At 44.6% G+C, this 16,500-nt stretch overlaps 1 protein-coding gene across 3 annotated transcripts in view; it reads left to right on the top strand.

Annotated features, from left to right (window-relative positions):
• BCAR3 (BCAR3 adaptor protein, NSP family member) overlaps positions 1-16,500 on the top strand; it is a 299,503-nt gene that overhangs the window by 223,633 nt on the left and 59,370 nt on the right. For all 3 annotated transcript variants that reach the window (XM_078668222.1, XM_078668215.1, XM_078668232.1), the window contains 2 exons: positions 5,163-5,263; positions 8,135-8,787. In XM_078668222.1, the coding sequence (XP_078524348.1) occupies positions 5,163-5,263; positions 8,135-8,787 (754 nt within the window). The remainder of the gene's footprint in view (positions 1-5,162; positions 5,264-8,134; positions 8,788-16,500) is intronic.

Below are 16,500 nucleotides of genomic sequence, written 5' to 3'. Positions count from 1 at the left end.
AGTGTTACTTGCAAACCCTTTGGTCACTTCACATAGAAAGTTAGAGGAAGGAGAGGCAGAGTTGGTGGGAATTAACGTGGACAGGTCCATCAACTCTGGTCACTCTCAATAGGATGACGTGAGTCTGATGAAGCTGGCAAGAGAAGTGTGGTGATCCGAAGTTAAAGTCACAGCTGGTAGATGGAGGAAGTTGCAATGTTTACCACCTTCGTGAAAAGAGGAGGCGGGAGAGATGGAGACTGGTTGTCAGTGGAGGAGTCTGTGAAGAAGGCTTTTTGGAGTGTGAGAGAGACGGGAGTGCCATGAGAAAGATGTGCTTTGTAACTAAGGAAGGTTTTCTAATTCCCTCAAGCACTCCTTGTGGGATGGCGTAGCTCCAACATCCAACGATGCAATGTTAGCGAACCACAGGTGCGGCAAAAGGGTTGAGGATTGGCAGAGCAGCTTCATTCCTTCGGAAACCCTCAGTTTGTGGAGCCACATGCCACAGCAAGAGGCGGGTTTTGGTTGGAGATGGACGACTTCTAATTGTATTGTATCCCATCCATCTGTAACACACTGATATCTTACTTCACTTCATGAGTGCACATATTCGCCCCACCCAGAGTGCAAATGCTGTGCCGCATGCATCACCAATCCGTCGGCAAGCATGGCTAGCCGATAAAGCTCTTTCTCTAAAAGCAGGTCTTCTTACCTTTCATATTCAAGAAAAAACAAATGCTGCCTGAATGCCACCCCTTAAGTGCATATCAGTCACTCGTATACATACATGAGATGACACAATCATCCCCAGTGTCAGAGCATCCAGAGGGCAGCTTATGTTACACGCTATGTCAGTCTTACATTCGCATAATCAGATAGCTGCTATTTCAAGAGCGTCGTGCTATCCATCCTTGAGAGCACACTAATTAGAATGTTGCTCCTCTATGTGTTCTTTTTAATTATGTGTAAATCTGCATTTGATCCATTCACTCTTTACAGGGCAATTTAGATCCAGGTGCAAACAGCATTTGATCCAGTTTAGCTTTTTCTATCAACAGTAATGACTCCTATGTTTGGAAGGGCACTTACCACCAGGTTCTTCCTGCTGATCCTCTGTGCAAAATTCTGCACTATGGGCAACAGGCATTTGGAACAGGAGCAAAGCTCTTTTGCACACAATAAACAACATTATTTAGAATGTATGTATTAATTTGGGGCAAAATTGCAGCGGATTATTGGAACGTGTGCTATTTGCGTTCCTGTGTGTTTTCACCCACTACTACTGCCTAGGTCTGAGTGGCTTCGACAGTAGCAACAAAGGTACACAATTCAATGTTATCCTGCACTGCGTTTTATGTATAGCTCTTAATAACAGAAGTTGTCTTGTCTCTAAGAACTCTTAGGGTTTGCAAATAATGTAACTGGGGCATAGGTGGATAAATTGAGTTGTCCAGGCTGACACACATGATCAGGTGGGCACAGCTGGAATACAACTCCAATCTTCTAGTTCTGCACCCATTACCTTAACCACTAGGCCAGGGTTCCTGCCTTGTAACATTTGTTTTTCTCAGTTGCAAAGTGTGTTGATGGGTGCTCTCTTTCCTTTTTTAACTATTGGATGTATCCTTGCTCTTGAAAATCATGGAAAAAAATGACGATTTTTATAGATAATTCTAACTGCACTTCAGAATATCCCCCAGGCACCACTCTGGATCCCGAGATTTTTTGTATCAGTGCTACCATGTGCCGCTAGGAGGCATCGAGCAACTCTGTGCTGACTCCATACCACCCGGGAAGTGACGGCATAGAGCCACATATAAGCCAAACCCCTGCATGCTGACGGTAATTCCTTTCTTTCGCTTATAACCAAGGTGGATTTGAAGCTGCACTCAGACTTTGTTGATTTTTTTTGATGACTCAAAGAGTATGCTAGGGAATGGTATCCCCACTGAAAACAACAGGATTCAATTCATGCTATGCCTGTAAGTAGCAGATGTCTGCACAAGATGTGACTTTAGGCTCAAAACATGACTCGAAGTCATGTGATAAGTGCGACCTCATGCACCCGAAGGTGATCGAGACCGCAGGCAAAGTTGTATGTCGCCAAACATAAGAAGTTGTGTCATTCGCATAGATACCACTAAGTCCCAATCATGGGGCTGTTCCCATGATCATTCTGCTTCCTGCTCGAAGTCCTTTGGTAAATCGAAGTCTAAATCCCAACAGAAGCTTAAAAAAGCAAAGCGAGACTCTACCCCCTGCTGCCACTCTGACTCCAAAAATAAGGAGCAAGGGCATCAAGATGTCACTCGCCCTCCATTGAGGTCACCAGCCAAGAAGCTAATCCCTCAGTTGACCTGGATGCGCCTCAGGTTTCCCAGACCAGCATAGCAAATAGAGGCCTTCAAAGGCTTCCAGCTCCCTCTGGTGTGCCTTCTGGCCCTTCTGAACTGCTGGGCCCTCCAGTCAGGTTGCCACTGGTGGGTCCCTTCCCAGTGCCATCTGTCCCCCCTGACCCATTACTAGGTCTGTACCATCTCCAGTTCAGACTTCAGACTCAGGCCCTGAGATTCACGTCGGGTCCCATTGCTCCGATGCCACTAGTTGCCAGTGGATGATACGGTGCTGACCCCCATATCAGATCCTGTACCAACGTTGGGTGGAGCTCAACCTATGTCATGCTATGAGATTACAAACTTTCAACCTGTCACTCTGACTCTAACCCTGTGCCTTTACCATGTTGCTGCGATCAGCAGAAGCTCTATTCGGCTCCGATTCTGACCTTGTGCCAGATAAGGGCACATCACAAGATATCTATTATGATGAAAGGGATGAGGATAGGGTATTCCTCCCTTAATACACTAATGATGCGCTATTCGATTTACAAAAGCCATTGAGCTTGATTCCTCCCGAGACAGAGCTTGGCCCATCACATGAGCCATCAATGGATGAACGTACCTCGTTTGCAGTTGTGATTCGGAGGGCCGCTGAAGTACTACATTTATAGCTGCTTTTCACTCGGACAAAGTCAAATGTTTTGACAAAAAACGTACTAAAGCTGAACTCTTGCTCCCTTGTAATCATGACCTTACTGATACTCCTATGGCTTGCAACTATGTTGTTGCCCACCTGTAAACAGGCAGCTAGTGGTCAGGCATCATATGCAGACACCTGGCGACCCAGATTTTCTCACCAATCACTCCACTCCAGGCTGCCTTATTGTAGAGGCCTCCACCAGTAAGGCAAACTCTAAATCATTTCCAACCAATCCTCCGGACAGAGAATACAAAAGGTTGATGCCTTTGGCAAAGGATGTTTCCCTTTGTCAGTTTGGCACCGTGATCCATAAACACAGCCTGTCTGTTGATACTATACACACGGGCTCCTTGGGACACGGCCAGCGAGAGCTTGCTGGCAGTCCCGGGGGATCTTAGGGCACAGAACGAACAGTTCACTTGCGAAGTAATGTTGGCAGGCAGTGCCAACACTGGATTGTAAGTGTCACGTGCACTATTGCTTGGCGTCATCAGAGGTGGCTCAAGCCCCACGAAGTAGATGAGGACAGACTGTTTAATTGCCGCATCCATTTCCTTGTTGATTTTGAAGTAGCTTGTCAACCTGGAAACAACACAACTTCCACCCCAGCTGACACTGCCTCGTGCGGGCGAAAACAGAAAACAGGGATATAGCAGCTGCCCCAGTCGGCCCGGCATGGCGGCTGCTGCGTCATCATCACTGGCGTTTTGGGGAGCGCGGGCCGCAAGACCCCTCAATGGCAATGTTATGTGTTGGTGTCACTTGCACACTGTAGTGCTGGACATTTTCCCCTTACCTGGATAAAATAAATTCACAGTTGTGAGGAGGTTCTTTTATTTATTTTGGGGTATTTATATAGCACCCACTTCCACTGGGCAGTTGTTTCCGAGTACTTAAGGGGGTGTGGTTGTGAAAGGGGTAGCCTACAAGTTTGTTAGATGCCGGGCAAATATTTAGGTGAGATTCAGGCAAAAGCAGATCTGATGCCTCTGGATGGCTCGTGCATCTGAAAGTCAACAGCTAAACTGACTCACCCATGCAAGAGCTGGAGCAACGCACGCTCTTGTATTTTTGAATTCTGTGTATTTTTTTTTAATAGAAACGTTGCCATTCAAATGCTTTCTAGTTCTAAGAAGCACGCTTTCCATATTTCAATAATCCCATCTGTTCATATTTGATCACTTGATGTCACTTCCTTCATGGTCTCCATTTATCCACACTGCTACTTCCTTTTGTTTTCCCACCCACTACCGTCAAGAGGAAAGATTTGCAGAGGAAAACAGCAACGAATACATTGTGTGCTCAATGCAAATGTTATTTTAGAGCCCAGAGTAACATCCTTATCCCCTCATCTGTGCCAGATGCGCCCTGTTCGTGCAGTGGACATAGACTCTTCGCTCCTAACCCAGCAACACACTGCGGTTTGTTGACATTGTAAACAAATTGTGAAAACATCATACATCCGTTAAGCAATTCGCCATTTGTTTGTGTAGGATTTCTTTCAAGCCAAGGTCAAAAATGCATATTGTGCTAACGCTCTCCATCAGAAATGTATTAAAGAGTGTTTTGAAAACACTTCAATTTGGTGCACTAAAGTTACACATACAGGTTTGGTGTGGTTTACGTCCCCTTTTGGACATAAAAGGATTTTACAGCATCCAGTCACTGGCAAATACGTTTTCGACAATTCAATTCGCTGCTACATAAAAAAAAAAATGTTTATTCCTTTTGCATCTTGGAACGTGTTATTGGCTGTTTCGTTTCATATTTTTATTTAGCCATCGTGATCTTTGTGCTTTTCCTCCGGGACATGTTTGCATATTTATAGACCACTTGTACAGCACACCCTGCACCAGCCTTACTGAGCAGAATGGGACTGGCGAGGATATGGGGTTGGGTGTGTCATAAAACAATATAGAGAAACAAAATCCAGTAAAAACATATTTGTGACTGATCATTTGGTATTTCCACTGGGGTTTTGTTAACTTGTATGCTTCCTCGTGCTCAAGAATGTGAATGTGTATCTGCAAGGGTCTTTGGCCCTGTAGGGTCATTTGCGAACTTCCTGCTTTCATTGGAAATAATGTATACATCTGATGATTGCATCTTTCTCATTTTGTCTTTCCCATTCTTTTAATCTACAGAAATAAAGAGAAGAGCGGCAGTCAGCCGGCTTGCCTGGACCACGTCCAAGAGAAGAGACGGCCTCTGAAGGCGCATCAGTCGGAGAGTTACCTCCCCATAGGTGTGTTCTCAGAAGTCGTACCACTCAGTGAAAAGAAACCTGTCTGACAGGCACCTTACTTTCACTACTCTGCCAGCTCTCCAGTACACATGTCATACTCTTGTATATTTTCCAGGCAAACACTCTGCCTGCTAATGTTACACGAGGGCGAAAAACTAAGGGCCACCCTTCTTCAGTCGACTTGTCGGAGCTTCCGGTTCAGACACAGATATGGCTCCCCATAGAGACCCAACTTATCTACAAATAATATTCTTATAAAATAGCATAGCCTAAGTTTGTTCCTTTAGAAAGACTGTTACTTTGATAAAAACATTTGAAAACACGTTTCCGCGTAGGTCTTGCGGCATCTGTTCGTGAGAGCTCTATCACTTAAAAGTCCACCCCATCCCACCGTTTTGCTGTTATGACTGAATAGGTTCATTGTGCTCGCTTTAATCTTGTGATGTGTAGTCACTGTTCCATTATGAGAGTTTCTGTTTGAAGCTGGTATTACGTTGCTTGGACAATGCCCCCCACCTATCCAATCTTAATGAAAAACAATCCAGATAATTTGGCAACCCATTTTGGTGTTTGTCACGCATGTGTCATTCTGAAAAAGAAATTCGATGGAAGTAAAACCTGCCCCGCTTTCTGCCCCAAAGAACCCCTCTTTTCAAGTGCCAGGTGTTGAGAGTAACCTTTTCATTATAGAGTGTTTGATAACACTGGCATACCTAGCAGTATCGCAGAGTACCATTTAAGAAGGGATTTGGACATATGGACAGAGTTTAAGAATGTGGATGCATGCTTTGTTATGTTGTATATTTGAAAGTTCCCCACGAGAAATTGCAACATGAGCAAAAAAGGTGAAAATGTGGTCCAATAGTTAAGTGGTGGTTTGTAGAATGAGGATGTCTAGATTTTAAGCCGGCACCCCCTTTCCCCTATTCCAGTTGACTTTGTCTCGGTCCTTTCTGCTGCCAAAATTGGAAGATACCAGGTGAAACCTGCATCAAGAACTCGACATTCACCATTGAAAATATGTTGCAAGGCGTTATGTTGCATAAGTTTTAAAAGGTTCAACATCAGAAATTATAGTTCCTAAGATTATGATCCTAGAATTTTACTCTGCTCTAAACCAGAATTTCAGATCCTTCAGTTCAGCGAAAAGATTGATTCTAATGACAAAGTTGCATACAAATATCATAATTTGTTTTTTAAGAGAGCTACTCGTGGAGTGTCCGCCTCCCTTGTACACAGATTATTTTACTCAACATGACGCATTGTGGTAGCTGTGCTGGATGCTGATTTCCTATAATATGTTTCTGGAATTCATGTCTGAAACTTTGTTTAAAGCAAAATAAATACACCCACGTTGTAATACCCTCCTGTTATATGCCTTTTAAAAGGATATCCTAAAAGGAATCATTTAATGGAAGAATATATAAAAATTAGATGTCTCATAAATCTGTCTCAAGGTCCTGGGTTTTGCATCTTGAGACTAAATGTCAGTTGCAGAGAGTAATGTAGCCACCATCCGCTACATTTTTATTTTCACTTCCTGGCCATTGTGGCAGAAACCCTCTGACCTATAATCACTGCCTGGGCGATGTAGTGCTTTGCTTCCCATTGTTGCTAAACTGAGGGTGGTAGGTACAGTAAATGGCATAGACCCTAAATTATGATAACTGGGTGGCCCATACCTAAAGCAGCTGCAACTGGCGGTCACATAATGCCCAAAAGTGAGTTCTGCACAAAGAGCGTGAAGTGCAACCAAACTATATTGAGAGAAGAGCCGTGTAAAGGATTTCTGATCACAATCCTAGTGAGTGGTTTCACATATGAACTCTGCGCACTGTGAAATATAATACAGAGGCAGTCCTCTGATGCGCCTTGATGCCTTCGGGTTAAGTTGCGCCATACAAATCCCCTACTCATTCATTCATTCATTCCTCTGTAAATACTGGTGTCGGTTGCACCTTACTCCTGGTTGTTGTCCCATTGGTTACAGAATCACAGGGTTCCAACAAACTGACCAGAACTCTCATCCCATCAGCTAAACCGCTATACCTTTAATCTTGTCAAATAACCTGCCCTCAGTTGTTTCATCAGCTATGCTATTTTCAACTCCATCTCTACAACTGGACCGTCATCGTTTTAATCTCATCAACTAGATGTCCATCCTGTCCACCTCCTCAGATGCAGTCACATCACATCCATCTCACCCACCAAATACCCTCAATTCTGTCTCATTAACTAGACTACCAGAAGTTTCAGCTTGACTCCCCTACGTTTTTTTGCAACTATGGTTTCAGCTAGACTGCCATTATATTATGCCTGTCTGCTCCTGGTGGAGAGTTGAACAGCTGTATTGATAAGAAGGAAAGACAGGCAGGTTCATTTGCCTGCTGCATCACTGCTGACCCCATCTAGTCTCCCACTCCATATTTGCTCTTTTTGGCAAAGCTAGGGAGACAGGGCTGGGGAGTTCCTGGTAAATGGCACCTGCATGCTGTCCACAGATAAACGTTTTTTTTATTCTGTACATATGTTAGCATTATTTACCCTGAGTCTTGCCCTATACGTTTTGACACATCATTTCAGTGTGTCCTTCCAAATAATGTTCCTTCAGAATGTACTGTGCTATCAAGGGGTACCGGCATGCTTCCAAAGGGCATCCGCACCCCTTTGCTGCTTCTGTCGGCCAACGGCCGTTGCAAGCACTACCTCCATAGTGCTGCACACGTCCGTTGGCCGACGCGGCCCCGCCCACTTAATTAAACTGTTGCACCGCTGCAGAATTTGCGCCGCGGTTAACAAGGAATATAACTATTTTCTGTTGCATTTTTTACATGACTTTGTTGCCTTTCTGATTAATATTTCTTCCTTTAGGTTCTAGGCTTCCATCATCTCAGTCTCCTGGTGTTGATACCAGGTTGTCTCCGGGATCTCCAGTGTACAGGACCGGCAGCGAGCCTACTCTGAGCCCTGTTCTAGCTCGGCGGTTCACCTACGAGGCTGATGTGGTTGAGGCACTGAGAGGATCCGATAGCCAGCTGTGCCCCAAGCCACCCCCTAAGCCAAGCAAAGTGCCCACAGTGCAGCCACAACACTCTCCGTCAACCCATCGTCATTCGGATCACACTGATAAATGTGAACTAAATAATGCCTGTCCTAGGGACTATGGAATCAGGGAGCAGCCTTCCTGCCAAGTGAACGGATGCACAGAGCAGAAGACACAAGAGGACAGTGCACAGGCTTCCAGTAGAAACTTTGAGGATAGCTCTTTAACCCCGGAGGGGAGCCCCTCGCTGAGCTCCCTGGATCCACCATCAGAGCGGGGCGCGGACGTAGTCGATGACTTCACCTTCGTTATACCAGTGTTAGAGACCTTATCTTCCTTTAGGCCCAGTGACTTTCGATCAACACTCCTTCCGTCGGAAAACAAACCCCTTGAAACATCTGTCTTAAAAAGGGTGAAAGAATTGTTCACAAATAATGACCCCAATACCATCGCCCAGCACATACTGAGGATGGACTGCAAGGTAAGGTTTGCTGATAATGTTTTTTATATTCACTAATGAAGGCCCTTGGAACAGCCAGGGCTCTGGTCTGTTTTTCAGGGCGTGCTTCACTACAAATGTACTAACACTGTCACTCGAAGAAGCACCTGTTTTACTCACGACATCCCCCTGTCGGACAGTGTCCCTTTCATGCCCTGGAAGTGGGAAGCTAATGTTAATTACTGTGATTGAGCATTGGCAACTGGAAGGATAAGGAGGGATCATAAATATATATTTGTTTATTTGCAGATTTATGTAGCGCAAACTAGACCATCTGGGTAGCGGAGCCCTTTATATAGCTGAGGTGCATAAAAGAAACATGACTCTTGAGAATAGCGGTATACCAAGCAAAAGTATAAGGTATGCGTTAAAATGGACAGTAAATGGAGACGGGTTCCTCCAGGGAAGAAGAGTTTAGTGAGTGTATTAAGATATTAGGGGAGGAGGAAGAGAAAGGGTAAGAATATGTACCATGGGCGGGACAGGAGGGGACATGATTAAGTTAGGATAACTGGAGTAAGTCCAGGAGTGAGGTGTCATATCTTTCCTTTTTATTCTCAACAAGACTTCCTATTTGAGGTTGTAGTATAATGTTGAGTTTAGTGGTTATGTTTGTTCTGAATCTTTCTGCACATGTCAAACAGTGAAATAGTTTACAGTGAAGCGGAATTAAGCCAGGGGGTGTGTGGCTGATGAGCCCTTTGGTGGCAGATGGTTTGCTTAAAGCACTGTGGTTGATGTAATGCCTCCCGCGATCCAAACACCACAAGTGTGCCTTGCAGGGATTTTATGCAGTGGAAGGTGTGCTTCAAAGCTTCTGCCTAGAAGTCCCCCTTCGTGATCCAGGTATAAGCGTGCTTCTCGGTGATCCTATGCAGTCCCAGGTGTGCCTTGATGCGCTTTAACTCGGACGGAGCCTTGCATGATCTAGTGGTGAGGAGAGTCCTTTGCAGGGATCTTATGCGATCAAAGATCAGCTACAACGTGCCCGCCTCTGATAAAGCTCCACAGATCCCTATTCAATGAGTGTGCCACGCAAGGGTCTTAAGAGCAGACAGAGTGAGGCCCACACTCCGCGAGGAGGGCAGACTGCGAACCCACTGGTAAAGTCTGATATGTAGTTGAGAGTGCGAGTATTCTGACTCACCTGGTCATTTCCCTGATCTGGCCTGGGCATTCATGCCCTGTGGCTATTTAAAGCTCCCAGCAAGTTTGCGAGCTATGTTGAATGGTAAAGAGCTGGAGGCACCAAGCTTCTACCAGGAGCAGTACAAGACTGACATTGTAGTATCCCTTTATCCATTCGTAAGCCTGCCACCAGCCTGCAGGAATGAATGAGTTGCGACAAGGAGACCTGCAACCCCTGTCCCTGTGCCTGCCAGTGGTTGTAGGCCCTCTGATTTCAAGCTTAGGGCCAGAAAGTGGATATGGGGCCAGTGCATGTGATAGAGCGCGCGAGGCCACCCGGCCAATAGTTTTCGCCGTTTCCGGCTTCAGGGCCCATATACTTTTCAAATCACCATATACATCGATCGGGTGACTTCACGAGCTCTATCAAGTTGGTGTGTGTGTGTTCCCTGCTACCAATTTTCAGTGCACCCGACTTACCATCCACCGATGCAGGTGCCTAATGACCACAATGAATCAGGGAGCTAGCTGTAAAGGAAAGGCAGCAAAATACAAACCCAACCAATAACATTCAAATACTGTTTAAATGACCACGGACAACTGGAAGTTTAAAATGTTTATCTAAATTCAATGTTTTCTTGCATGAGGTACAGTAAAATAAGGCAATTAATAACCAAGATAACGTAAATCACATAGGCAGAAAGAAATAATGACAGAGTAATCATCAAATGTACTAATAAATTGTAACAAGAAAAATACTATATAAGTCAGTATTATCTAGACAGGGATAGACTAAGTGTGTGTGACTATAGAAGAGCTTATAATGAATAACACGCTTCACTTAAGGTGAAGGGGCCTTTGAACAATCTAGGCAACGAAGTTCTAGACCATATCAGAAAATGACACACTGCTATGCAAAATATAATTTCTAACAAATGAGAAGACATAGGAATAACTTTGCAAAATTATAAATGATAGTTCAATAGTTGCGGAAAGGCATGGAAATATAACATATGCAATATTTAACTTTATTAAAGCAAAAGTTAGAAATTCAGAAGGTGCAAGAATTTCAAGAGGTTCAGAGTAATATTTACCTAGAAAAGGTGTGGAAACCAAACCCTGGCCACGGGTCAGTTAAGGACAGGAAACCCTCAAGGAAGGATACCCCTCAAAGGACAGCAGGTGCAGAATGGACACCCAGGACAGGACAGGATACCCTCGGAAAAGGAATCAGGACAGGACCCTCAGGACAGGACAGCAAACCCTCAGGACAGGACCCTCTTCAGGACAGGACCGGAACCCACAGTTCGGAAGCAACGCCTGCGCTCCACCCGCTCTGCAGCTATCGATCAAGACCCCGATTGAGTCAGCGAACTCCCAGCTAAGTGCTTTGCCAGCACTTTAAGGTTCAGTAGAACCTTAGTCTATGGTCAAATTCGGACAGAGTGCTCCGCAGCGCTCTGTATCTTCAGTCACCTATTGAGTGCGTTGGGTCAGTGACAGGTCAGCTAAACCAGACAAGTCGGACGGTTCACTAGGTGAACCCAGGGTAGATATACAGTTTGGGGACAGTGTACCACCCCCCAATGTTGCAAAGTGTCAGAATCCCTCAATTTCGATTGGTCCTAAGGTAGGGTTTGGGTAACACACCAATCACAATACACGATTTGAAGCCTTCATTAACATATTTGGGTACCGCCTAGCAGGTTTGGGGTTCCCATGAGAAGTTACACGGCAAACAGTAGCGCAACATTACAATGTATCATATAAGGAGCCACATTCGCTGTTCTCGCAGGGCAGAGGTGACTTTCTCAGGAGCATCTCGCCCATCACTGCCAGCTGGCTATGTTCCATCAGCCAAGGTCCCTCGTGCTGCCGAATGTCGCACAGGCGCAGAAGGGACCTCCAATATGGCTCTCCTCTCACTCAGACCCCCATTTCCCGCGGTACATGAAAAGTAAGCGAAAACAAATTAATACATAATAATGTCATTAGGAAAACACATCACAGGGTTTGTACTTTTAACTCATCATCAAGAAATAAACTTATGCAATTAAATGTTAGCTACATTGAGACGGACACAAGAGCAGTGGCACGAGCTGTACCACATGATAAGCACAGCTATGAATTACGCATGCGCATAACTTTCCCTCCACTTCTGCAGACGCGTCAGGACACGTGAGTGTGGCTGACGCATGCGCAGTAACTAAAATACAAGCAGCGGCCATTTTAGGGGACACGAGTAATTATTTTAGTAAAACACATGTGCAAGCTTCACGGTCTTTCTCCAAACTAAATAAAAATGTTAGTAAAACATACACGGGTTACCTTGTTACACATAAACGAGGTTCTTGATTTCGGCAAGCCGCAAAATATGCGAAGCTTTGCTTCATCAATCCCCTCTTTGATGATATCTACTATCATCACAAATTATAATGGAACCAGATGCCAACTTTCTTTCACACTTTATAAAGTTCTATTTCTTCCAGCAACCGTTCTAGCTTTTCTCTTTCAGTTTTAGCAGGGTGAGAAGTCTTCACCTTTTTGTATATCTGATCATTCACTTCCTCTAATTCAATCTCATCCACACTTCGTTTCACTCCTCTTGCATTAACCTCGTGCTTTTTGGTGCGCTTGCAGTATTTACAGCATAAGAAAATGGAAAGTATAATAAGACCTATAATACCAATTGGCATCAGAATTTTGAATAATAAGCTTTTACCTATGCTAGCAAGCCAATGACCTACATTTGAGAGACCATCTACCAGTCTCTTCCAGGCACTATCAACCTCGAGTGGTTTGAGTTCCTTTGCCAAATTAGTAATGTTTTTCACATATCTTTTGATCTGTACACTTTTATCCGGAATATAAGTGCAACAATGTTGCGCCTTCAACATCCGGCAGACTCCGCCCTCTTTCGCTAATAAGGTGTCAAGAGCAAGTCGATTTTGTAAAACCATTGATCTGATCGCAACCATTTCGGTATTGACCAGCAGAAATCCATGAGCTGTTTCAGTAGACAGCACATCTACTATAGTAGACAATTTGCAAATTCGGTGAGTGTTCAGAACCACTCCCACTCCAGGTATCAGTGCACTGAAAATACTACCCATAATTTCACCTATACTCTCTCTTTTACTACGCACTAAGCCGTTAGTATCTTCATTGCTTCCAGCTTTTCCATTCACATGGTATATTTTCGGGAAAACAATGCCAAAGTAGCAGCTCCCATACCAGTGATCCGGCAATTTGAAATAAGCCTTGTCCCCACAAATATAATAAATTCCAGGAAACACAGGCTCTGACCCATTTTTGAAACCCCAACCTCCAATTACCTTGTAATTATGTTCGCATTCACTGGAACCAATGAAAACATTATTATAATAGCTAGTCTTCTCGCGGTGAAGACATAGCTTGCCTTTCTTTTCAAAATCCAGCAACAGAGCAGGACCCGCTCCACCAGATGAGGTGCCTTCCATGTTTTCTGCCCACTTTGGCTTTTTCTGACTTTCGTCATTAGCCTTCTTCTGAATTTTAATTCTCCTTTTCTCTGCCATGTTCAGGAACATCTTTTCCTGCTCACGCAAAGAACAAGTCAAGTTATCTCTGTGTGCATCTGCTATGTCAATGTTCCCTATAGTCAGAAAGTAGTCTCCCATATATCTTATGGTGTCAGTTTTGGTATGTACAGGATTCAAGTTCCCACGTATAGGAAGTTCAGAAAAGATCACGTCATTGTTAGAGTAATAATACTGTAACGGTCCCCTTTTGTAAAATAAACTAGCTAAAATGCTACAGGAAATTCCATATGTCAATGGCAGATGATGGTATGTCACGCCTTCAGCCACCGAAGTAGGTAGCTTCATGCAGACATAGCAATCTTCAATTTCCATAGTCTCTACATAGTGTATTAACAAGTTTGCGAAAACATTTAAGTGTGTCCTGTTCTTCATTCCATGATAATGTAGTCCTCCCTCATCTGATGCTTCTAAGTCTCGTTTAGTTTGTCTCAATGCTCTCTCATGTCTTTCTACACTCTGTGTTGTTAGCTCCTCATTGTCAGTATTTACAACTTCAGTAGGGACAATGTTAGTATCTTTACTTACAGCAAAGGGAATGAAAATTGTTAATCCTATCCAGATAACTATCAGTACTACTACACTACATATACACACCTTGCAACACGTCTTAAACCGGCTGCAACTAGGTCTACCATTCACTGTTGAATCAGACATTTTGGCTCAGAAGGAGTCTCTTGAACCCCTCTTTTTGGCTTTACACAATTAGCTTACTTTGTGCAAATTCACGGTGGCTCGTCTTCCTCTTCAGCTGAGTACTCTGGGACAGGTTCTCCGTCGCTCACGTCAGTTATATCAAGATCTTCAAGTTCTTCCAAAACCAGTGTCCATTCAGGAGACTTGTACTTTTTGTTTTGTCTTTTTATTCGCTCACTCCTTCTTTTGGAAGAGTCTTCTTCTTGCTCTGCTATTCGAGCACTTCTTCTTGCTTCTGCACGTTTTTCTTCCACTGTCTTTATCCTTAGTCTCAGTCTTTTTACAAACCTAGGCTCAAGGTTGTTTCTTTTCTTTAGTCTCTTAGTCGGTACTTGGACTTCACTTTCTTTTCTTCTTCTCTTGTTCTCTTTATCTCGTGGTAATTCTTCTCCACTTTCTTCTCCTACTTCCCTTATCTGACTAGTTCCAGGGCTAACATCAAATTCTTCTGCCTGGTTGCTAATCTGGCCTTGTTCAGGAATATTTTGTTTTTAGCTTTTGATTGTCTCTGTTTCTGTTCCTGTTTCCTGAACCCGTTCTTTTAACCCTATCTGATCCTGTTCAAGCACTTCGATCTCTTGATTTTCTTCTGCTCGAACTATTACTCTATGTCTAGTCTGTCCCTTATCCACATCAGGAGTTAATGGAGGAGTATCAAACACTTGCTCTGTATCCTGCACTTGTTCAGTATCGGGTACTTGTTCAGTCTTATTCACTTGATCTGTATCAATCACGTGCTCTGTCCCTGTCTGACCTTCTCCTTCCTCAGTTTTGATTTGAATCTCAAGTGGCTGAGGTTCTTCGCCTGTGCCTTGCTTTTCCTGACTAGTCCACTCTCTACCTTCACTAAGTCGTTCTCTTGTTCTGATAGGATCTTCGGTCAGATCAATCATCGGTATCCATTCTTCTGGCCATATGCTTGGCAGCTCGTCTTCAGCTACTCCTGGCTCAGTTTCCTGGACCTCTTCAGCAGGCTGGGTTCTTGGCAGTTCGCAGTCAACTACTCCTGGGCCAACGTCTGCTGTTCCTGCAACCTGACTGGTGCTGGGCTGCTCGTTGTCAGTTGCTACTGGTCTGGCTTCTTCAGGGTCCTCTGCTGGTTGCCCTGGTTCTTCAAATCCTTTGTCTGGCAATACCTTCTGGGTGTGTCCGGCGTGGATCCACTGGGGAACACCTGCGACTTTCACTGCAGTGGTTGTCACCAGGATTACTTGGCGTTTCTTTCCCCACCTTGGTGCCAGACAGCTTGATCGAGTGTGCTTCTTTATTTTGACCCAGTCTCCTGGAACCAAGTTGTGGAGAGGAGTCGTTGGATTGAGGATGCCGTCGTCTCCAATCTGGCGAGAGATAGAACGCACTTGGTCACCCAATCTTCTGCAGTATTCAAGCACCAAATCATCAGTAATACTCAACAGTTTGCTTCCTGGCACCCATGCTTGTCTCATCACTCTTCCCATAATGATTTCATGGGGACTTAGGCCTGTCTTGCGGTCTGGAACACTTCTCAGTCCCATCAGGACCAGGGGCAGGGCCTTCACCCAGTTCATGCCAGTAGCATCTGTCAGCTTTGCTAGTCTGTTTTTGATAGTTCCATTTACTTGTTCCACTATTCCAGAAGCCTCTGGGTGGTATGCACAATGGAGTTTCTGCCTTATTCCGAAGGCCTTACAGAGTTCAGCCAGTATGTCATTCTGGAAATGTCCACCCTTATCTGATTCAATAATGCATGGTATTCCGAACCTAGGTATCAGTTCTTTTAGTAAACACTTCGCTACTGTCAGTGCGTCACTTTTGGGAGTAGGGTAAGCTTCTACCCATTTCGAAAATACGCACACAATGACAAGGACATATCGCTTTCCTTCACAATGGGGCATGGTGATGAAATCAATCTGTATTTTTATAAAGGGACCCCCTGACCTCCCAATCTTGCTCAGTTCAACCATTGTCCTCTTGCCTGGGTTCATCTGTTGACATGACAGGCACCTCTGGCAGAGGGACTCTGCTACCTTCCTGAACTTCTTGCTGTACCAAGTCTGTTGAAATACCAGAATCATGGCATCCCTACCAATGTGTGATCCTTCATGTATTAATCTTGCCATTGTGCCAAGCAAGTGTCGGGGTAACACCGGCATACCAGTTGGGCCCAAAATCACACCATCCACACGCCTCGGTCTACAGCCATCCTCCTTCCATTTTTCTCTTTCTTGCCAAGGAGCCGACTCCTGCCACTCTCTCACCTCATCCCATGTAGGCACTTCCTCAAACACCTGAAGCTGGCAGCTGGTTCCTGGCC

Source organism: Lissotriton helveticus, chromosome 1_2 (assembly GCF_964261635.1).
Source record: "Lissotriton helveticus chromosome 1_2, aLisHel1.1, whole genome shotgun sequence".
NCBI lineage: Eukaryota > Metazoa > Chordata > Amphibia > Caudata > Salamandridae > Lissotriton > Lissotriton helveticus.
This window is presented reverse-complemented; position numbering and strand designations above follow the sequence as displayed.